This window comes from Nannobrachium achirus, assembly GCF_963921795.1.
Source record: "Nannobrachium achirus genome assembly, chromosome: 21".
In the NCBI taxonomy this organism is placed as follows: domain Eukaryota; kingdom Metazoa; phylum Chordata; class Actinopteri; order Myctophiformes; family Myctophidae; genus Nannobrachium; species Nannobrachium achirus.
The window spans coordinates 56,046,200-56,070,568 of NC_137828.1; the positions used below are offsets into that span (position 1 = coordinate 56,046,200).

Genomic DNA, 24,369 nt, shown 5'->3' on the forward strand with positions numbered 1-24,369 from the left:
AGGGAGGAAGAGGCCTGGGAGTTGGCAGTCCTCCTCCGTCCCGGTGGTGATGGTCCGGGCGGGTTGGTCGGTTGGTGACGCAGATGCTGTTAGCATAGCGTCCGCCCTCCGGCTGTGCGCTACGCTCTCCCTCTAATTGAAAAGTGCAGCCGGCAGCGAGGCCCTCACGCTGGGGTGAAAATTGAAGCCCGCAAGACCCTTCGCTGTGGCCGTCGCAGACATTCTGGCCGAGTGCCTGCATGTGCCAAAAAAAAAAAAAATGGGACACCCTGTGGCCCCCAAGCAAGGAAGGTGGAGGTGAAGGGAGGAGGAGGCAATCAGGCCATGTCGGCCGGGTGCCTGCCGGCCTACCGGTCCAGGCGCATTCCAATTAGGCTTAATGTAGCACGTCGAAATAGCGAGAATTTCAATCCGAGGCACCCCTACATTATAATTTTCACTCCCAGCACCTTATATTTATATTTATAGCATATCGTCGTTGTCGGGTGGAAACCTTGTATGTCCATAACCGTTCGTTTTGTATTTATCATCTATAAAATGTACTAAACTAGTAGTGAAAACATCGACAAGCACACAACGCCTCGCATCGCGAGGCGTTGTGTGCTTGTAGATTGGCTGTGCTTGTAGATTGGCTGTGCTTGTAGATCGGCTGTGCTTGTAGATCGGCTGTTTTCAATAGCTTTGTGCGACAGGTTTCTGCCTGACAGTGACAATATTTGAGTGATTATGTTTCGAGGAAAACGTTGAGATAATAGCCATTTTGTTTAGAACTGGCTGAAAATAACTTTGTACTTCAAGTTTAAAATGATACTAAATATTATAAGTGTCCAAATAAATTCCAAATATTAGCAAATGATCTCACGGCACCCCTGGACTGCCGTCGCAGCACCCCAGGGTGCCCCGTCACCTATTTTGAAAGCCCCTGGTCTACTGTCCTAAACTGGCATAAAAGCCCAAAAACATATCCCCAGGTCTCAGTGAAGTATTTGGGGTCAAAGGGGTGGTGGTATGGTAGTGCGCTGTATGGCATGTAAGAGAAAGAATACACTGGAAGTATCTTATTAGTGTGGTTGCAGCAACGTGAACCTGCTTTTTGTAAACTTTTATGAGAAAAGTCACAGCTTGACCGTGTCCGTCCGTCCGTGTAGACGTGTACACATTATTACGGTCTATGGGTTTGCTGCTCTGACATCATGCTCTGGTGTCACTGTGATGTCAGGGGAACCACTCTACCAGAATGGGTTTGCCAATCTGACATCACGCTCTGGCTTCACTGTGATGTCACATTAACAGAATCCCTTTTATGCCCATATATGGAGTTCCCTGATGTCATCAATATTAATGATGCCCTATTAGAGAGATCCCTGTCATGCCAGGGGGAACAAATCCATTGTATGCCCATATATGGAGATATGGAGATATCTGTGATGCCAGGGTAACAAATCCATATTATGCCCATATATGGAGGTCCCTGAAAATTGATGGCGCTGTGGCGCGACTTTGCACTGAGGCGTCTTACTAGTATAAATAGTAAGACAGAATTCAGTTCCCAAGTGGATTCTATCTTAAAACCAAACTAATGTTTGTCTTCAGGCAGAGTACACATACAGTATAGTAAGGTTAAATTGACCTGAAGATTACACCCTCTTGTCAGGCTAATTACAGTACGTGGGCTTCAGCCATGTTGTTGCTAAGGGAGACGACATGGCCGCTACTCTGTGCTTCAGAAAACCCTTTGTGAATTCTTTGCAGGTATAGAGATGTATTATAAGACATGCCGCAACATGCTGCACACTAGGATCAGTCTAGGATCAGTCTAAAACAATATGAAACCAGTAAGACTCCCTAATCGGGAGATAAGCAACCGTCAGGTCGCATACAAAAACTTTAGAAAGTAATCTTAGCCAATCAGGAGGGAATATGGGAAATGGGACAGATCCATGTTGATGACATGACTTAGATACTGTGTACAGCTTTGCGTGATTTGCGTGATGAATCTGTAGGAGCAGTGTCCAAAATGTGTTATGCAAGAATTGGCCTCATGGTGACGCTAGAAGAGGGCCATGTGAGAAATGAGGGGTGGAGGTTGTGAGTTGCCATCCAAGGAGTGTGTGTGCAAAGTTTGGCATGGATAGGAGTTTGGGTTCTTTTAGTGTTTGTGTGTGTGTGTGTGTGTGTGTGTGTGTGTGTGTGTGTGTGTGTGTGTGTGTGTGTGTGTGTGTGTGTGTGTGTGTGTGTGTGTGTGTGTGTGTGTGTGTGTGTGTGTGTGTGTGTGTGTGTGTGTGTGCGCGTGCGTGTGTGTGCGCGTGTGTGCGCGTGTGTGTGTGTGCGTGTGTGCGCGAGCACAAAACAAAAGCGCATTGTGTGTGCCCGTGCTCACGCACAGTCACATCCCTGGACAGCGCATTGTTGCCTAATGGTCTCTTAAGAGGGTGCGTCTATCCCAGGACCTGACCCCGTTCTCCCCTCACCTACAGTATATTACAGTGCTTTCACAGCGCAGGCTGCAGACTCATCCTCTCATTTATGCACTGTCATCAAGGCAGGAAATGAGACGGAGTGACCTTCCTTAACGTGCTGTGGAGGCTTCCTGAGAGCGCTATTAATATAGCTGAGAGGGAGAGAGCAAATGGCACACAGTGCTGCTGCCGTGCGATGCTGGTAATTTCACCAGCTTTGTTACTTTTGAAAAGTATGTCGGGGAAAAAAAAGAAAAGAAAAGAAAAAGAAAGTCTAGTCTACTTTCCCCCCGATATTAAAGTGCACATTTGGTTGCATACTTGTGTACTTGGGTCGAACATTTTCTTGGTTCATCATGAATAAGTACTGTGAGACATGGCATTAGTTATGTATTTCTAAGTTTACGTTCTTTTTTTTTTTTAAACCTCTACTTTAGTGTGGAAGAGATCTTTTTGTAATTTGCCTCTAGCATTGAGTCTTTCTTTACCCTAAAGACCCCCAAAAAAATCCAGTACAGTACGTTCTTGCACTCTGCGAGAAACTCGTGAGTTATCGAGTTTTACAACTAAAGTCTGGTTTTCAGACCTACTGTAGCGTTCTCTGTAGCCTCTTCGCACGGGCATCTACGCCATGTAGCTTGTTAGCACTCGTCATTGGCGTCTGCGTTACCATTCTTTCCCCGTGAAAAGGTCGACACTCGACAATGTGAAAGGCATTGCGATGCTAAACGAGGCCCTTCCTTAAAAGGCACTGTTAATGAGATGACCTTGTATAAAAAAACCTTTTAGCTAATGTATCCCAGAGACATTGTTGGATTCCCTTTGAAGACGTGCCTAAGGATCTGTTGAGTGTCAAATTAGCCCGGCGGCGATTATATATATCCCATCTTGACCACATGAATGGGTTCTATATGAGCCTTGTATTATTACTACCCTCTGTTTTTCTAGACTTGAAACGCAAAGAGATTTTGTGCAAGCGATGTGTTTCATTTAAGCCGTCGCCAAGCAAGTTTTCCGAGCTACGCAAAAGGTTACACTTCAGCTGTCTTTTGCGTTTCTTGCTCCGTGTTGTAATGAGGGAGCTTTGAGGGGATATTTTTTAACAACACAAATTTGGTACGGGGGTCCCTGACACAAAATATTTGCCAGTGTCTAAATGTGGCCTTTTAGACACAATAAGCCAGCAATATTTCTTTAGTACTATTTACAGTAACACTATTAGCTCCCATAAGTCACATCTGCCCATGAAAGATTGTGGTGCATTTTAGGAATGGGCTTATTGTATCTAAAAATACATATTTAACATTTTAACACTCTTCTCTCTAATTTGAATCTAAAATATGAACCCTTATTGTAAAAAAAAAAAAAAAAAAAAATGTTGTCCATTAAACAACATTTAAGAAGCAAGCCCAAATAAACCACACTGTAGAAACAAGCCCCCCAAAAAACGCTTGAGTTCCTGGATGCACGCGAGCCAATGATTAACGGCACATGTCTTTCATAAGTCCTAGCATTTAGTGTCCCTATACCAATAATATCCCAGGCATCCGTGGCCATAATATTCACTTTGAAAACCCAACGGGCAACAGGAAATGAGACACTTGTCGTCGAGCTAATCAAAGCAAATGCCGTGATCAATTCCATTGATGAGGTGAGTTCTCACGCGGCGCGACCGTGGTGGAACGCTGTTAAGGAGAGAGTGAACGGCAGTATAGCCAGCAGCCAGCGTCCCCTGGCGAACATAAGGGGCCCCGGACCCCCGCATGTGCATACTTAGAGTGATTACCTGCTCTAATCCATGTATGGCGCTATGGATCAACTAACGATCCACTCCTCCAAGTCAGATCAATAGGCCAAAGTGTCAGGAGGGAGAGAGAGAGAGAGAGAGAGAGAGAGAGAGAGAGAGAGAGAGAGAGAGGGAGAGGGGGGGGGGGGGGGAGGGAGGGGGGGAGAGAGAGAGAGAGAAAGGAAAGCAAATGTGAGAGAGAGAGCGAGAGAAAGAGAGAGAGAAACGCACAAGGAAAGCGAATGACAGAGTGAGGGGAAAGAGACATGGAGAGAGAGAGAAAGACAGACAGACAGAAACAGAGACAGAGAGAGAGAGAGAGAGAGAGAGAGAGAGAGAGAGAGAGAGACGAGGCACAAGGAAAGCGAATGACAGAGTGAGAGGGAGAGAGGGATGGAGGGGAAAAAAGGTGAGCAGGGTTGTGTGATGGACAAAGACGAATCAAAGTACTAAGGAGGGCGGAAGATGGAGTGGAGCTATTAGTGTGACCTCTCACCTCCCGGCTGGGTGTTTCCAGGCCCCAGAGAGAGAGAGAGAGAGAGAGAGAGAGAGAGAGAGATCAGTAGAGAGAGAGACGGTCCGGGGAGGACGGAGGAGAGTGAAACTCCTCCACCCTCCACTAGGGATGGGACGATTAGCGATATTATCGTTTATCGTGATGAAAAAAAAAACACTCACGATAATCGTATTGTGGAAATTTAATTTATCGTGATATCGTCCTCCGTCATGCACTGGGATCAATTCACCTTTTATTTGCCGAGCTGCATATCCGGTACTACTTAAAACCTCTATAATTGGTAAAAGGTACTTATAATATACATACTTGATACAGTCTTTTTTTCACTCTCTATCAAATGTCTTTGCCCAAAAATAGCCGATCCACAAGCTCACAACGTGTCGCAACGCGACACGTTGTGAGCTTGTAGATCTGCTATTTTTTGGCAAATGTTCCACCCCAGGATAATGGATTTTGATCATCGCGATAATATCGTCAATCGCGATTTCTTTCTTTTGTCACAATAATGGTGATCTGAAATGTTCATATCGTCCCATCCCTGCCCTCCGCTCTGCTCAGATGGATGCAGCCAGGTGGCCTCTACGGCCAGAGAGCTCATCTGTCTCTGTCTAGTGCTGCTCGCTGCCTGCCTGCCAGAGGGCCCTGTTAGAGGCCTCCGTCTCTGCACTGAGAGAGTGACTCTCACACAGTCAAAGACCCTGTGGTGACTGGAGTGCAACACGTTGGCTAAACGGGTCCTCTTGTATTGATTTACCCCTCTTTATCAGTGGCTGCTTAACCACTTAAACTCTATTTACTTTGTTGGCCGGCGGTCTCCCGAGGGTGCCATGGCATTGGTCTGACATCCCATTAGTCCGACACTGGTGGATGCTAACCTGGTGAATCCTAACCCTAACCAATGTAGGACTAAATGAGATGTCAGACCAGTGTTGTTTTTGACGTCAAGTTTTGATTTAGTTTTAGTCATAGTCTTTTGAATAAAATGTATTTTAGTTTAGACAGTGAAAAAAAAACTGTCGACAATAGTTTTAGTCGACAAAATCAACACTGTGTCAGACTTATGGGAAGTCACCTGCCCCCTTCTGTATCCTTGTGTGCACCAGGGGCCATATCTTACCCCTTATGCCTTTTTTTTTTTTACCTACACTGACACAGAGTAGAAAAAACTAAAAAAGTTCAGGTGTAAGGGGTAAGATAGGGCAGCAAATCTCTTTGCAGATAACAGCCGATTGTAGATCTGCTATTCTCACACAGACACACTCAGAATATGGACGCTAGGATCAAACAATGTGGTTAAAGATTCGGCAGAGAGCTTGAACGTTGCAGTGTAGACTGATAGACGGACAGACAGCCACTATACTGTATATCGTCATTGTTGGGTGGAAACCTTGTATCTCCATATTTCAAATATGTATGTTCTTTCGCAAAGCAAAGCTTCATCATACAAGGCCGTCGCACAAAAGTAGTGAAAACAGCCGATCTATAAGCACACAACGCCTCGCACCGCGAGGCGTTTTGTGCTTGTAGATCGGCTGTTTTCACTAGTTTAAATCATTTTTAAAATGAACGGTTTTGGACATACAAGGTTTTCACCCGACAACGACGATATATTGTACTTGTTCTGTACTAAAAATCAAAAGAGACCGATGTGCAGTTATCGTTTTTTCAAGGTGATGCTACATTAGCTGCCCTAAATGCTACATCACACTTTAGGGCCCTAAAGTGACATCAGATTAATGGCTGAGAGAGGGCCATAAACTCCAGCACTACAACACAAATGCTGCATGGTACACACCCGTAATGGTGATGCTTTAGTTGCAAGAACATAATCGTCTGATTCGTCTCTGCCGCGAACCCTCATTATGAGCCAAACTGTTACTTTTCAGGATTAAAGATTTAAAACAGCTAAAGCAGCTGATCTACAAGCTCAGACCGCCTTTCGTGCCGTGTTTCGAGCTTGCATGCAGATCTGCTACTTTTGATACTTTTGTGTGACACTGTAGTATGATCAAGTATGTATGAGAAAAAAAAGCAAATAGTTATAAACCTCGTATCTCCAAGTTTCAAATGTGTAGGTTTTTTTCGTAAAGTAAAGCCCTGCTTCATCATACAAGACTAGTGAAAACTGCATCTATTTTCACTAGTTTTGTGCGACAGTCTTGCATGATGCGTTGTAGGCGTTGTGTGCTATTTTCACTATTTTAGATCATTTTTAAGATAATAAATACAAAACGAATGGTTTTGGACATAGACAAGGTTTCCTCCCGACAACAAGTTATGGAGATTGAGGTTTGGTGGTTTCTGCCCGACAGTAGCGATATGGTGAACTAGTTCGAACCATGGACAGAAATCTAAGTCAACATTTATCGAACAGTTCTTTTTATTATTATTATTTTTTTAACAAATACAACAAATAGCCCCCCAATTAGGGCTGTCACGATTAGGACATTTTACATGGCGATTAATTGTCACACAAATAATTGCGATTAACGATTTAATTGTGTTTTTGTTGTTGACAATCACATTTATGTTTGGCTTTTAGGCTTTGAAGTTGCACATGGCAGATATGACACATAACCTAAATATACAAATACATTACTGACATAATTTGACAACTTTATACTTAAAAAAGAAAATTCATAGTGGAAATAGCCGATCTACAAGCTCACAACGCGTCACGATGCGACGCGTTGTGTGCTTGTAGATCTGCTATTTCCACTATTTTTGTCTCTCTTTTTTTTTATATATAAACATTTTTCAACATGGAAACGATTATGACTATTATGAAAAATAATCGCGATTATGTCAAATAATCGCGATTATGTCAAATAATCGCGATTATGTCAAATAATTGCGATTAGACGATTATGTAATAATTGTGACAGCCCTATACTCCCAATTCTGTACGACCCAGCAGCATCTGTGAAGCATTAAGACTAATGAAAGGGCGATGTTATCCTCGTGTGACCTCAATTACGTATCTCCGAGATTATGTGCATGACTGCTGATTCCTCTCTGACAGCATTGTGATTCTATTTTTATTTTTTTTCAAGACTTTTTTTTTCCTCCCCGAGTCGAGCGTATGAATGCGTCCTGTGTTAAGTCGGGGCTGGCCAAGGTCTCGGGCTGAATAACTGCAATTTCGATTTTTGGCCAAGATAAGCGCTTTCTGGCGGTTGTTGGGTTAGAACAATAATTACATTCACAGCGTACACGTTGGATGCTCAGAGCTGAATTTTCCACTTATATTTGCAATTTGCCTTATTACACACAATTTGTTTTGTGTTGCACCATGGGATTACTTTGCAGCCACGCAGGTGCTGGTGTATTGGGGCTGGTGGTACTATTGTGGCTTAAGGCGAGAGTGACTGAAAGGTTGCCACTACACAATCCTGCATTAAGATGCAAAGTGAATGTGCTTTCCCCACTCGCGCAACATTTGCCACTGAGCCTGGCATTTAAGGTGAGAGTAGTTGCCACTACAATATCCTGGGATTACGATGCAAAGTGAATGACTAGTGCTCTCTCCCCTCCCGCAACATTTGCCACTGAGCCTGGCGTTTAAAACAAATTGTTTCCAGTTGCCAGCTGCATTGCACTGGGCAGCTCCCCTTATGTTCAAAGCAGGCGGCAATAGAGCTCTCGAAATTGAAACTCACGCGGAAGAACGGAATTCCCTGCAGTTCCCACTAGTCGCCCAGCAGATGTCGCTATGTCCTTTCCTGCTGGCTGCAGAAGCATTTATACTCCATTCAAGTGAATGAGGTTTTGGCTGGACTCGACGCATTGTTTTATAACCGTAGGAAACATTTTCATAAATACGCTAGTTTAAAGTCTTAAGAATTTGTGATAAACTAGGGTATGTTTCTTGGGCTTCTACTGGTTCTACCGAGGGAAGACCCGCCCTCCCTGTGGTTGCATCCAATAGTAGTAGTTTTCCGGTTTCCGCTTTTTGGGACCGGAAGTTCCAAGATGGTGGATTTGAATTCGCAGAAAAAGTGGCTTCAAAACGGGTCTGTAGAAACCAATGGGTCACAAGACGGTTCCATTCGGCCATATTTTTTACAGTCTATGGTTCATGCTCATTGTAGTGGCTGCAGAAGCATCTCTTAAAGGACCCTAATGCCTCATTCACACTACAGATATATAGTTGAACGTTTTGCTTGGTAATTCAATGTAATCTCAATGGAAACCAGCTTTAAAGATGCAGGACACACAAAGAACGAAGCTTTGAAAGCTTTAAAGCTGGTTTCCATTGAGATTACATTGAATTACCAAGCAAAACGTTCAACTATATATCTGTAGTGTGTACACAGCTTTAGAGTGCCAAAAAGCCAAACTAGTTCGGCTTTTTGTCGGCTAGCGACGCAATCCGGAGTGCCGATCCCGAACTAGTTCGGCTCTTTTTGTCGGCTAGCAACGCAATGCTTTGGTCCTTACCGTGAGCTGATTATTGAAGCTGTAGGTGGTCTGCGGGCCGCCGTTGTTTACCGCGATCGCTACGCGCATTTTCCGACGATTTATTCAATGTAATCCAATGCAGATGGACAACTTTAAAGCCCCCTTTCTCTGAATCTTTGCTTTTCTGGAAGCGGACAGCCTTTATTCACGGCCAAATAGACTAAAAATGTGCTTCTATCATCAAAGTTAGCTTAGAGGTAATGATACTTCCGTCGCATAGTGATGACACGGACAAAAGTCATTGCGCATGTCACGGCTGCGCAGGGCTTGTGCAGCTAAAGCACTCGTCTATGGGACTTAGGCCGGCCACCCAGCAGGAGTTGGCCTCATCTAGTGGTGGCACTAGATGAGTTAAAGGACAACTTTTTTTTTTATATTCATATTTTAGATTGTCATTAGAGAAAAGAAATGATGAGTGTTCAAATGTTTTCATTTACTGCTTTCTATCGTTTTAGTGATTTTAACGATTTTGATTTTCATACACAATAAGCCCATTCATAAGATGCACCACAATCTTTCATGGGCAGATGTGACTTATGGGGGCTCGTGTAAATAGTAACAAAGAAATTGCTGGCTTATTGTGTCTAAAAAGACATATTTAGCCACTTGTACGCATGCCTCCACCCACTGAAATCAAAACCGCTAAAACGGCTAAAATGATAGAAAGCAGTAAATGAAATCATTTTAGCACTCATCCTTTCTTTTCTCTACTTATCTAAAATATGAACCCTTGTTGTAAAAAAACAAACAAAGTTGTCCTTTAAAATCATTGAAAAGTCCTTCTCTTTCCTGGTACTTCTTTCTTTCCTGCCATCACCCACCGCTGCCGTCAACCCTCCCACCCATGTCTCTTTTGTCACCCCAATTTAGTAAATCAAAAGATAATGTTGTACAAGCACACACAGAGCAGCTCCAACCAGCCATTTCCTTTTGTCTCAGGCCCTCTATCGCCACGTCTCCTCATCATTGTCGCAGATGAGCTGTAATTATGTGAGTGGTCTTGGCGTGCGCCTCCGACAGGTGGAGAGAGAGTGGAGAGGGGGGGGCAGCGATTCCCTTTTCACTCTAATTATACCATCGGTCACAGGAAAAGCTGCCGCTGTAGTTTCTCTAATTATTTCCACCTTTCAAAGCACCCGCGTGGCCCATGGCTCTGCCTGTCCAAGTTGTCCAACTGGCCATTTAATACGGTCAGGGGCGTCACAAGGGGAGGGGGAAGTGGGACTGAGTCACTAGGGCCCAAGGTGGAGGGGCCTTCATTATTTTATACTTTAGCTAATGAAAAATAGCAGATATACAAGCTCACAGCGCTATTTTTGAAAAGTCGTGAAAATGTGTGAAAATATTTGAATATATACCGGTATGTATTTTTTAAGCGAACATTTGTAACTCAAATTTAGCTTCTGGGGGGTCCCTGGAACTAAATATTTTGAGATTGGGGTCCGTGGCCAAATACATATCATTTTGGGGGTGCTTCACATGAAACAGTTTGAGCACCACTGACATAGACACATTTGAACTATTCAAACTTCAAATTTCACGATTTCTCAAAAATAGCAGATCTACAAGCACAAAATATGAAGTGAATCCTTCCAGAATTTGGTGCGACACCCCTGAATACAGTATGCTCGTGAGTGTGTGTGTGTGTGTGCGTGCACATTTGTGTGTGTGTGTGTGTGTGTGTGTGTGTGTGTGTGTGTGTGTGTGTGTGTGTGTGTGTGTGTGTGTGTGTGTGTGTGTGTGTGTGTGTGTGTGTGTGTGTGTGTGTGTGTGCGCACATTTGTGCGCTTGTGTGTGCATGCGTGTCCACTTAGTGTTGGGGGAAACACATGCAGCGTCATTAACAGCTCTTCATCCGGGGCGCCGGCCGCTGGTGTCAAGAGGTGCTGGATGGAAATGTTCCACCAGGCTGGGGTGCAGGACGCCCTGCCGTGTCTCCTAATTAAAACCGTGTTCTCTGTGAGGGACCCTCCCAACCCCCCTCTACGGAGATGAGCCAGTGTGTGCAGGCTGATTACCAGGAGAGGGACACGTTGTCTTTGCTCTTAACCCTCAAATATCTGGAACGTGCCCGAGTCGCGTTAGATTTTAACCACTTTAACCATTATTTTATGCTTTAACTTTAGAAAAATAGCAGATATACAAGCTCACAGTGCGGCACCCAGTGCCGCGCTGTGAGCTTGTAGATCTGATTTGACCCCGATCTTTGACCTGACTTCTAAATCCTTCCTCTAAATCAGTGGTTCTCAAACTTTTTCATTACAGGTATTTGGCCTCGGACCCCCATCTCAAAATATGTTGTTCCAGGGACCACCCAGAAGCAAATATTTGAGTTACAAATGTTCGCTTTTAAATAGATATATTCAAAGACTTCAAAATCATGATTTTTCAAAAATAGCAGATCTACAAGCTTGCAGCGCGGCACTCGGTGCCGCGCTGTGAGCTTGTATATCTGCTATTTTTCATTAATTAAAGCATTAAATAATTCTAGGCCTAAATGGCTTAACCCATTAAGTCCTGAAGACCCGATATCACAAAATGTCTTCTAAATCCTAACAGTGTTCTGGGAAAAAAAAAAAAAAAAAACTATGTCAGTGGTTCTCAAACTTTTTTATGTCAAGGACCCCTAGAATTATATGTGAGAGCGGACCCCCATCTCAAAATATTTTGTTCCAGGGACCCCAAGAAAGAAAGAAAGATTTGAGTTACAAATGTTCGCTTTAAAAATATACAGTATACATATATTCAAAGATTTGCACACATTTTGACAACTTTTCAAAAATAGCATATCTACAAGCTCATAGCACGGCGGAAACCTCATTATGTCCAAAACTGATACTTTTCAGGATTCAAATATATATTTTGTTGACTGAGGCTGGAGGTAATCGGGCCACAAATCGGCCGCTTTGAAACCTCAATTTCAATTTCAAAAGTAGCAAAAGTAGCAGATCTACAAGCGCCACATTTGGAGCTTGCAAGTTTTGATGCTTTCGCATGACGCTGTAGTATGATGAAGTAGGATGTCAACTTACGATAAAAACCAAACAAAACGTGAAAACATGGAGACAAGAGGACTACAACGACATGCATACTTTAAATATTGGTGCGTCCACAGTCATTGTGCACCTAGCATAGCCAAAAGCTATCAGGTTCAGCACTCATTCGTCTGCGCTGCAACAACCGCTGGTTTCAGGTCTTCCCAAGGACACGGCATGTTGCCGTGGCAATCCGTGTGTGTGTGTTGCTATACAGCCCGGCCATAACAAAACCCTTGTGCGCGCTGATGCAACCGAGAGGTAACTCATGCACCTTTAACAGGAAGTCTGGAAAAAGTGAAGGATCGGTGGGTTGGAGGAACGCGGGACCCCCCGTGGACACGAAATATACACCATGCAAGCCTCTCACACACATTGACACGACGCAATGCTCTGCAATCGTATGGATAGCGCTGTAGACCTGGCAAGCTGTCAGTTCTCTTTCAAGGGTTTCACCTCAGTTGCAAACATCACACTGTATAGTGGTGGTGATGAGAGTGCTCTGAAGAGAAGCATAAGAACATGAAAGCCACAGCAAAGGCAGAGACGCAGGTAGAAGTTGCAGGAAATTGTGGAAAAGTTTCTTTATCTGTCTGTGATACGTGTTGAATACGTTTGAATCAACATCTAATTAAACCCCTATACATCACAGATGTAAATCTCAATATACAGAACACGGCTAATAAATTAGTATACCAATAGGCTATAATAGTGAGATGATATCACATATTATTTCTCCCAGTTATACTATGCACAATCTTTATTTTTAATCTTTTGCTTTTTACCCTTTTTTCTCCCCAATTTAGTAGTTGTGCCAATTGATTCCTCTCCACACACACGTCTGTGTTGTCACTGCTGTTGTATCCTACTGACTCATCTGCCAGTGAGGAGCCCTCACCAGGAGGACGTAGAGCCTTCGTGCTACTCCTCCCGCCCAACACTCCCTGTGCCGCTCCGGCCCGTAGGAGTTTATGTGCAGTGACAAACATCACCCTCCCTCGAACACGGGGCTTGAAGAATGTTACAACGGTCCTGTTCCATTTAAAGGGCAACTTTAGTTTTTTTTTTTTTTCATATTTTAGATTGTAATTAAAGAATATAAAAGATGAGTGTTAAATTGATTTCTTTTTATTGTTTTAGAGATTCTTATTTCAGTGGTTGGGGGCATGCGTACAAGTGGCTAAACATGTCATTTTACACAGAATAAGCCCATTCCCAAGATACAACGCAACCTTTCATGGTTGGATGTGACTTATGGGGGCTAGAAGTGTTACTGTAAACCGTAATAAAGAAACTGCTGGCTTATTGTGTCTAAAAAGACATATTTAGCCACTTGTATGCATGCCCCCATTAGGGTTGGGACCCGAAACCGGTTCTTTTTAGGAACCGGTTCCATGATAGCGGGTCCAGAACCGGGTCAATCATTTTTGCCGGTCCGATTCTCTTAACGGGTCTCATCAGCGCGCATTAGCGGTGAGTGGTGACGTCAGGCCACCTCTACAGAAGGAATGCTGGGAATGTCCGCCTAACCAACGCTTAACGTCAACGTTTAACCCCCCCGGCTCCACCGAGCGCGTCACGGCAATGCTGGGAACGCTCCGGTTTTAACCATTGAAGGGTGCTCCACTGCCGCTCCACCGACGCTCAAGCAGGAAGGCTCGCTGCCAGCGTGCCTCGTTGCCTCCTCCGCGATTTTGATTGACAAAGAGAGCAGTTGAGTGCTGTGTCTACTTTGCTGCTACAGAACATAGCACTAATCAGTGCTAATAGGGCTAACAACAACAATGCTGTACAGATGCATGTCTCTGCCACTGTTTACAATGTGGAAACAACGTTTCTACTGAAAACAAGAATTGACACAGTCAATATACTAGTAAGACACCTGAGGGTGGAATGCGACCTCATGGTGACATGCGACCTCGCCCTAAAGGGCGAGGTCGCGCCAATTCTTGACTATCTGGCCAAACACAGCGTTTCTCTGACGATTCTAGTTGTTATCATTCTGGGGGGAGTTTGTTCATGTTTTTGTGAGGGTATCAACCCTAGGAGACACGGGGAGAACATGCAAACTCCACACAGAAAGGCCAACCCCACCTAGGGTGTGAGCGATAGGGCCTAAACATGGAGATGTGGAGAACACTATATATGGAGATAGTCCAGTCCATCATGTCATATGGGACTACCGTCATAGACAGTAGCCATTGTTAGGCCGGAGTCAATGGCTGTCTGTCTGACTGTCTGTACAGGAATATATATGCCCATATATGAGTCATTCTGTACCACATCTCCATGTTTAGGCCAAACAGGTTCGCTCCATTTCTCCATGTATAGGTCCAAATGACCAACGTCGAGCTTGCCAAGGAGGATACCGCACATTGTACCTCATCCACCCTTTCTTCTCTCTCCTTTTGGTATCTTTATCCTCCTCCTCCTTTTTTTCTTTTTTATTCTTCTCTTTTTTTCACAGCCGCCCCCATATTTACTTTAGAAAATATATATTAAATTCTAAGAACGTTTCGAGTACCAGTTTGATACAAGAGCGAATAAGCGCTACACTTCTGGAATCCTGTGCGTCGACTTAAAGTCGGATCCAGGCCTAATAACTTTATCTAGCCGTCCCCGTTGCCACCTCCTTTTCTTTTCTGAGACACATTGTACCTCATCCACCCTTTCTTCTCTCTCCTTTTGGTATCTTTATCCTCCTCCTCCTTTTTTTGTCTTTCTTAGTCTTGTGTATCCTTCTCTTTTGGCTACTGTCTATGACGGTAGTCCCATATGACATGATGGACTGGACTATCTCCATATATAGTGTTATCCACATTTCGTGTAGCCGCTACCGCACAGGAAGTGATGTCCCAACTCGCTGACATCACACTGACATCACAGAGGTTACGGAAGGAAGGACACTCAAGCGACACAGTTTTTCAGAGTATATGCGACCTTCGGTCGCAATAAAATGGTGGGTTAGAAAGTCAGGGACTTTGAACAGTCTATCCACAATGAGACACTAGGTCTTGACTTTGATGCAGTATTGATTTTGAAAAGAGGGTAAGAGTTGTTGTTATGCCTTAGTTTGTGTCTGGCTTACAGTACAGTTGGCTTGCTATGTACCAGAGGAAAAAGGCATTCTTTGATACAGTATTGAAAAGAGGGTAAGAGTGTTGTTTAAAAAAAGAACAGGATTTGACATTTAAGAATTGACACATTTCTGTCATTTGCTATTTGCTACTGTATAGAGGATAAGAGAACATCTACAAAATACAGGATTCCTTGTAAGACAGACAAGAGAACTGAAATGTAATTGTTTTTTTGTCATTTGATAGTTCTACTGTATTGAAAAGAGCATAAGAGAAAACAGTATCTACTACTAATATTAGAAAATATACTAACTACTGTTTGAACGCCCATTAGGCTTATGTAAACAACTACTGTTAATAATGGATGTCAGAAAATATGAAAAAATATATATATTGGAACCGTTAAGAGAACCGTTAGGAACCGGAATCGTTAAGAGGGAATCGCTAAGGACTCGGAATCGTTAAAATCCTAATGAGTCCCAACCCTGGCCCCCATGCGTACGCATGCCCCACCTTTTTTCACGGTAAACGCGATAAAACAATAGAGCGAAGCAAATGAAAACATTTTAACACTCACTTTTTCTTTTCTCTAATTACAATCTAAAATATGAACCCTTGTTGTAAAAAAACAAAGTTGTCCTTTAACTTCCTCTGACCACACCATCGCTTCTCCAGCCAGTTAAATTAAGTGAGGCATTCGGACCACCTGCCCAGAGAACCAAATGGCCCTCATTTGTCCTTTATGGCAGTGCTTCTGAAACATTTTCATGTCAAGGACCCCCCAAATTGACAAGTATTTGGCTGCAGGACCCCCCTCTGAAAAGGCTTTGTGCCAGGGACCTCCAGAAGCAAAGATTTATATTACAATGTTTGCTTAAAAAAGCGATATATCATTCAGAGATTCAGGAAAAAAATAAAATAAACAAAATGTATTATGTGACAATAACGTTGATTCTGCTTCTGATTATTTCACCATGCAGAAACCAATAGATGAGATCACTAAATATGTCACTGGTTCTCAATCTTTTCATGTCAAGGACCCCCAAATTGACACTTATTAGCCCACGGAACCCCATTTGAAAAGATATTCCAGGGACCCTCATATAAGAGAATTTTTTTGCTCTAGCAAATAACTTTCAACCATTTTAATTTCAGGGACCCCCAGTTTGACATGCATTAGGCCCCATTTAATGGCATTTCTATCTCTGGGAACCCAAATTATAATGTAAAATCAATGTTAATTTAACTCTGAGAGTGTACAAATGGAACCAAATGGACCCATTCGGGTCCATTTGGTTTAATTTGTACACTAAAGGGTGCTCTAAAATGTTCTAAAAGGTGTTCCGTCACCTTGAGTACACAAACAATACGATATGATTTTATCTAGGCTATTTATTATTAATTCAGCTTTCACATTTTCCCCTCAGCGTCCCTTCCCGCAATGGAAAAGGACCATGGATGAAATGAAACTGAGTTACAGAAACATACATATAGAAAAATTGTTGATCCCATGAAACCTAAAAGCCTCCTCCTCATGTCAAAACAGTTCTCAATGTTTACAAGAACTTGATGGGAGGACATGTGGACTATCCTTATTGAACCATAGAGAGAGAGAGAGAGAGGAAAAAACACCACACGAGTGAATTGGCGCGTGATTAGGTAAACGTGTGTTCTCTCGTCTCCAAGTTTGATGTCAGTAAATAAATAACAATAATGCTACGCGTTACGTAACAGGTACTTAGTCAGGTACATGAGCTCCGGCACCTAATCATTTACAAATTAAGCATTGTGCGCGACGCCGCCTTTATGACTCCCTGCCTGATGACAAATAGCCCTGATAATACAAAGTCATCACCATGGTGATTGCAGTTCTTATTCTCCTTCACAGAATGCATTTATCTGTTGTCGAGGCCTCTGTGAAATGAAATGCCGCTCAGATCTGGCTTGGGAAGCTCGCCAGGGTAAATATTGTTGTCTGCTGCAAGTGATTACGCACAATTGCTCCTAAGCTGCTAAATTTGCGAAAATGGCTCCGTGATAATGGAAACAAATGTACTCTCAGCAAAGTACATAGGAAGTCAATAGATTTCTGAGATTTTTTTCTTTTTTTCATTTTTATCTAATGGTAAGCATGTGTGTATGTTTGACTCGGCTGACTTTAGACATTACGAGTCTCCTCTTGCGTGTGCACGTGTCTCAGCACAATTTATGCGTACAGTATGTGTGTTTGTGGAATGATGTCTGTGTGTTGGTTCTGGAGCAGTGTTGTTTTTGACAGCAAATTTTGATTTAGTTTTAGTCATTGTCTTTTGAATAAAATGTAATTTTGTTTTAGTCATAATTTAGTCACCTGAAAAGTTTTAGTTTTAGTCTAATTTTAGGCAACTAAATCTACAGTTGATTTAGTCAACTGACATGTATTTTGGCAGGCCTTGATGGAAATGTAATGACTGATTTTACAGTTGGTTGCGCAACACCTGAGAGCAACCACTAGTCCCTCCTTAACGTTTTAGTCTAGTTTTGATTTTGTTGACGAAATTGTCAATATATTTAGTCTTAGTTGTAGTCATCACAGCTTAGTTTTTTATTTTGTTTTTATTTCGTTTTGTCAGTTAAAAAACGCAGTCGACGAAATCAACAGGATGGAGGATGTGTCCGACTCCATACTGCCCTCTGGCAAAAGGTTTTCACAGCATCCGGCGCAGAACGGCTAGATTTAGCAAGAGTGACTTTTCCCCAAGCCATCAGAATTGTGAACTCTAAATAGGTGCAACATCCTCTATCATTTCTCCTATATGCTGCTGAGGACTCCTTGCTGTGCAATATTCTTGTCTCATTATGAACAGCCTGTGATTTTATTAGTAGTATTTTAGTATTAATTGTATTTATGTATTATACCTAGGAGTAGTTTTAGATTATAGTAAGCCAGTGCCCAGTGGAATGTAATTGTGTTCAATTATGCATTTTATGTATTGTTGAATGACAATGAAGCTGTGTGTTATATCCATGAATTGAGTACCAAGGACTTCCGACGTAAACAAGACCGTAATTGGGATGTTCCTTTTAGGCAGGTTGTGTAACTGTTACTTGTACTGTACTGCATTTTTTATTGTATTGACTATAAAGTACTTGTACTGTTCTCCATTTTTGTCTATTCAATCGATCAATCCATCATGCAGTATCTAACATACTAAAAGTGCTCCTGTTTATGAACTCCCTCGTGTGACTCTCCGTTATCGAAGCATCAGTCACTGTGCTCTCGTGCAGGGACGTGGAGAGAATGCTAGAGAGGCAGGGGCTGAAATGTCTAAAAGGGCCTTTTGGTGAAAATATTGAAAATAGCAGACCTCCAAGCTCACAATGCTTGTGAGCTTGGAGGTCGGCTATTTTCAGTACTTAATACCACACTAAACTAAGCATAAAAAAGGCAAATACTGGAGATGTGGCGTACGGCATGGATTTCTACACAGCGAGGGCAATTCTTTCAACATGAGATGATGCATTCAAGTTCAGGAGAGTTTGGACAAGACAGTTCTCTTGAATGCTGCCTTCAGGTATGGCATGGAAAGAGGGCATTTGCATTTCTTTCACCATAGTAAAAACTGCATTCATGGTCTGGAGAGGGCACTTTTTAAAAGGGCAGGGGCTCAAGCCCCCTATCATGTCTATGTGTGCACGTGCCTGCTCTCGTGCAGTCGTTCCATCGCCATTGGTGCTCCCTCGTTGGCGGTGCGACGTTTTAGAACAAGGGTCTTCAACGTTTTTCAGCCCAAGGGCCCCTTAGCTGAGAGAGAGATGAAGCAGGGACCCCCACTAACATATTGTATGACATTGTTTTGCAGATAAAACATTAAAGCAACCATTTTGTCTTGTGAGTACCAGGAAAATGGTCCTCACAATTGGCTATTTCTCATATCGTCTTTGTCGGTTGGAAACCTTGTATCTCCAAGTTTCAAATGTGTACGTTCTTTCGCAAAGTAAAGCCCTGCTTCATCATACAAGGCCGTCGCACAAAAGTATGTGAAAACAGCTGATGTATGTGAAACAGCTGAAAAGTATGTGAAAACACAACGCCTCGCGGTGCGAGGTGTTGTGTGCTTGTAGATCGGCTGTTTTCACTAGTTTAAATCATTTTTAAAATGATAAATGAAAAACGAACGGTTTTGGACATACAAGGTTTTCACCCGACAATGATGATGATATTCTACTATACTTGTGGGGCACATTCGGTCCATGCGCAAGCACGCGTTCGTGCACACACACACACACACACACACACACACACACACACACACACACACACACACACACACACAGAGTTAACCATGTTGTCCTTGGAGGAGAGAGGGGAACAGATAAAGTCGAGTGGTCCTGTAGTTTAAACAAGAACCCTATGAACCCTACGCTACCCCCGACAGTAGACGCTGTGTCCAATTCAACATGTCGAGCCACAGCATTGTTTATGTAATCAAGTGCTGGGTTAACGGTGGTTGATTTTAGCCAAATCATCTGTCGTTGGTTTCACGGAGGTTCAATGAAAATATTGATAATAAAACAAAATGTACCCAGCAGCATTGGAAAGTAGGTTTTACGGTTTGCTTGAAGTGGAAAGGTTTTTAGTCATTAAAGGTCTTTACTGTGACGAACAGCAAAATGGAAACAATAATTATTGACATTATGCCTACGGTTGTTTTCCCTTTCTTGTTGCCACTTTATGTCATTCGTCTAGGACATTATTACTGTATGTTGTCACAAAGTCATATGAAATGATTTGACAGATAGACAGTAGTGGTGGCAGAAGTTCTTCTCGCCCCCTTGGTTGCAGAAAAAAAAGGAACTTCTGGGAACTCAGATTACGAGTACTCTGACTAAGCCACGACATTATGACTCAGACATTGGTCGGATCAGCGGTGTAATGTAGGTGTGAATACCCTATAATTGACTTTTTTTTTCATAATGGTTTGAAGCAGGGCCTTCAACGTTTTTTAGGCCAATACCCCATTATATGATAGAGAAATGAAGCAGGAACCCCCTACACGGTTTTTAGGCCAATACCCCCTTATATGATAGAGAAATGAAGCAGGAACCCCCTTGCTACATATATAGTGTAAAATTACACACACAGCACACACAGCACACACGCACATACACCCGCACATACACAAACACACGCGTACAATATAGCACTGGGAGGTGTGGATGGCAGCGTGCACTGCTGGTCTGTACCAATGAAAAGTTCAAATCAATCGAGTGGGCAGTTTACAGAGAATAAAGAGGAGGAAGAAAGGACACAAGAGTATGAAGGTGTGTTATTATAGTCATTTCTAAATATCTGTCTCTGGTTTTCCTGATGGCTCTGAAAAGTTCAAAGCAATTTAGAGAGAGGAAGGATGAGCAGGAAAGTTGACAAAAGCACAGAGGTGGACTCGAAAAAAATACTAATACGCTCGATTTTAAATCAAATTTACAGGGTGCATTTTGTTGCAGAAATCATCTGCAATGATGGCGTCTAGCCAACACCCAGCCTTTTATAGGGCACACTGGGAGCACTGGCCAGGTGCTCCCAATGCACAAGACCAAGCAAGACAGACGGGAATACACAAAATAACGCACACAACACTCAGGCCCTGACCTTGGGGAAAGATTTGAACCCGGATACTTATCATAATGACTCCTTAATGTGTGTTTCCAGTTCAAATCTGCTACTGATCCAAAGCGATTTTCATTTCTCACATATTCATACTGTACATAGACCTGCTGCCGGGGGAACACGCGTCAGTCCGATGTCTCATTAGACTACGTGGCTACTCGTACGGTTAGGGTTAGTAATGGGTAGAGTCGGACGAACGCTACGTCGGTCAGAGTAATGCATGTCGGAACAACACCATGCACCCCCTGCTCCCATGTTCTTTTCGAAATTAAAGCCTAGCTTCATCATACAAGAGCGTTGCACAAAAGTATGAAAATAGTCCATCTACAAGCACACAACGCCTCGCATCGCGAGGCGTTGTTTGCTTGTAGATCGACTATTTTCACTATTATAAACCGTTTTTAAAACGATAACAAAAAAAGAAAGGTTTTGGCGAGCATGGTTTCCAGCCGACAACAACGATAACCATTTATTCCTGATTTTTCTTCCTCTTTTCTGACTTTTAACTGGTTAACATTTTCCCGTAACTTTTAGTTTTTAAATTCCTCGTCCGGTTGTCTCCTGCAGGTAACTACCAGCTGTCTCCGACGGTGAACATGCCCCAGGACGACATCGTGATGATCGAGGACGACAGGCCCCCTCCTCCCGCGCTGCCCGGCCACCTCTCCTCCGACCAGTCCTCCTCCGCCAGCTCCCACGAGGACATGGGCTTCGTGGGCGGAGAGAACCCCGTGGCCCCGCCCTGGCTCCACGACCTGCCCAATCACAACGAGTGGTGAGAGGATTCACTTTTTTTTTGTACTCTGCAGCAGCAGCAGGACCTGCTGAATTATTCATGCTATGATGGAGGTATATCACGAGGTGTGTGTGCGTGCGCGCGTGCGTGCGAGCGTGCGCGTGTGCATGCATATACACACACACACACTGTATAACCAGTGGTGTAAGAAACTAAGTATAGTACATGTACTCAAGTATTGTACTTAAGCACAATTTCGAAGGTATTTTTTACTTTCATCAGCATTTACTATGTTCAATACTTTTACTTATACTCAATTGCATCTCGGAGGAAAATATTGTACTTTTAATCCACTACAATTATTTGAAAACTTTAGTTACTAGTTTGTAGATTTTGATTACTATTACAAAACACATACCACTTAAGCCATTTGAAAATCCAATCTACAAGCTCAAAAGCTCCGTAGATTGGCTATCTTCAAAAGACCTTCTGCGCAATGAGTACTTTTGTAGACTTGTGGTATATTTTTAAGTATATTTTGATACCGATGCTTTTGTACTTTTACTTGGGTACATTTTGGTTGCGGGGGCTTCTACTTATTTCTACATTTCAGTATTGATACTTTTACTCAAGTAAAACATGCGAGTACTTCCTCTTCCATCACTTTGTGTAACGGTGTTAAATAATGGATGTTCCAGTAGGAATGTGTCAGACAGTACAGGGACTGCAGCTCCAGCTCCACTCAGCGCTCCATTCACCCAGAGAGGCCTCCACATGTAATATACATAAACCTGGAGGCTTGTTATTGTTATGTCAGAGGGCCTTGGTTCAAGAACCAGTGCCGTTCAACTTTCTTTGAAACGTGGTTCGTTCTTGCAAACCGGCCGTGAACGGGCTTGCGTTTCCACCAGATTTAACCAGATTGAACCAGAGGAACCAAGGATTTTGTGGTTCCAGTTCCGAACCAACTTTTACGGTTGGGAACCAACTCGGTTCTCTGTGGAAAAGCTCACCTCTGGTTCATCCCATAGGCGGGAGAAAGAACCCCAAGTGGTTCTTTGCCGGTCGAAAAGCGCCCTGGTTCTTGAACCAAGGTTCTTTTGGTGGAAAGGTCCCCCATGTTATCTTATCTCATCTAGTGCCACCACTAGATGGAGCCAACTCCTGCTGAGTGGCCGGCCGAAGCCCCATAGACGAGCGCTATGTATGTGCAAGCCCTGCGCATGCAGCGGTGACGTGCGCGATGACTTTTGTGCATTTTTCGGCTATTTGGCCGAGAATAAAGGCTGTCCGCTTCCAGAAAAGCATAGATTCAGAGAACCCTTTCTCTGAATCTATGCTTTTCTGGAAGCGGACAGCCTTTATTCGCGGCCAAATAGCCGAAAAATGCACGAAAGTCATTGCGATGGCAGATGGCTTTAAAGTTGGCCATCTGCAATGGATTACATTGAATAAATCGGCAGAAAATGCGCTTAGCGATGGCGGTAAACAACGGCGGCCCCCGAACCACCTACAGCTTCAATAATCAGCTCACGGTAAGGACCAAAGCATTGCGTTGCTAGCCGACAAAAAGAGCCCGACTAGTTCGGGATCGGCACTCCGGATTGTGTTGCTAGCCGACAAAAAGCCGAACTAGTTCGGCTTTTTGGCACTCTAAGGTTTAAGAGGAAAAAGCCTCTTGTGTCATTTTCTAGGCAACGTGATTGCAGTGGTCATAGTACAGTACCACTGAGGATGAGGCCCTCACAAGCCCTCACACTTCTCCCTACGTCAATGTGGATGACAGACAGCGGTTTTAGTGTGGGCTGGGAGGGCTGTCTATCAATGTTTCATCATTTCTTTCCTACAATCCACAGATAGACAGATAGACAGGTAGATAATTGATCTGTCCCTTGAGGGGAAATTGGTTTGCAGCACAATCATAAAGCATTTCATCACAAAAGTCACCACTAGAAAAAAATTAAGAAGGAAAATAAAAACATAGTTAAAAACCAGGCGGCAAGCATACGTTTTTTTTTTCGTAATTAAATGAAGCCATTAAAGTGCAGAATTCCCTGCCGTTCTCATTATTGGCCAACAGGTGTCGCTATCCCCCCCCCCCCCCCCCTGCTGGCGTGGTGTGTGTGTGTGTACAGTACACACAATAGCTCTCGAAAATAGTGCGGTGCGGCGCTAGCCGGGCTACACGCTAACAACAACGCATCACGTTGTGCGCGGCACCGCACGACGGACGAAGTATACATTGCGTGGCACCGCACGACGGACGAAGTATACATTCACTACTAACTGATACGGCCCCGCCTCCTTTTCAGACTGTTTGGAGAAAGACCACGTGACCTTCTGCAGCACAATGTTAAATTTCGGGGGGCGTCACCACGCCTTTAAGCTAGTTTAATGTCTTCGTTCAGTTGCCATGATGTGGGTTTTTGTAAATTATGGCCCCATTAATTTTAAAATGGATGATAGTAGGGTATGCTTCAATTCTGGCTCCACTGAGTGAAGACCCGCCCCTTGCTGCCCTTCCAGCCAATAGCATTCATTTCCGGTTGCTTTTCCAAACCCGAGATGGTGTCGTGATGCGACACATTGTGAGCTTACAGAACCAATTTCTTTTGAAAACAACACTGGCCCAAAATATTTCCAAGCGC

At 43.4% G+C, this 24,369-nt stretch overlaps 1 protein-coding gene across 1 annotated transcript in view; it reads left to right on the top strand.

Annotated features, from left to right (window-relative positions):
- The window catches only part of LOC308306798 (partitioning defective 3 homolog), an 806,734-nt gene that overhangs the window by 493,447 nt on the left and 288,918 nt on the right, over nucleotides 1–24,369 (top strand). The window contains exon 16 of the mRNA XM_080751840.1: nucleotides 21,553–21,760. Coding sequence (XP_080607966.1) covers nucleotides 21,553–21,760 — 208 coding nt within the window. The remainder of the gene's footprint in view (nucleotides 1–21,552; nucleotides 21,761–24,369) is intronic.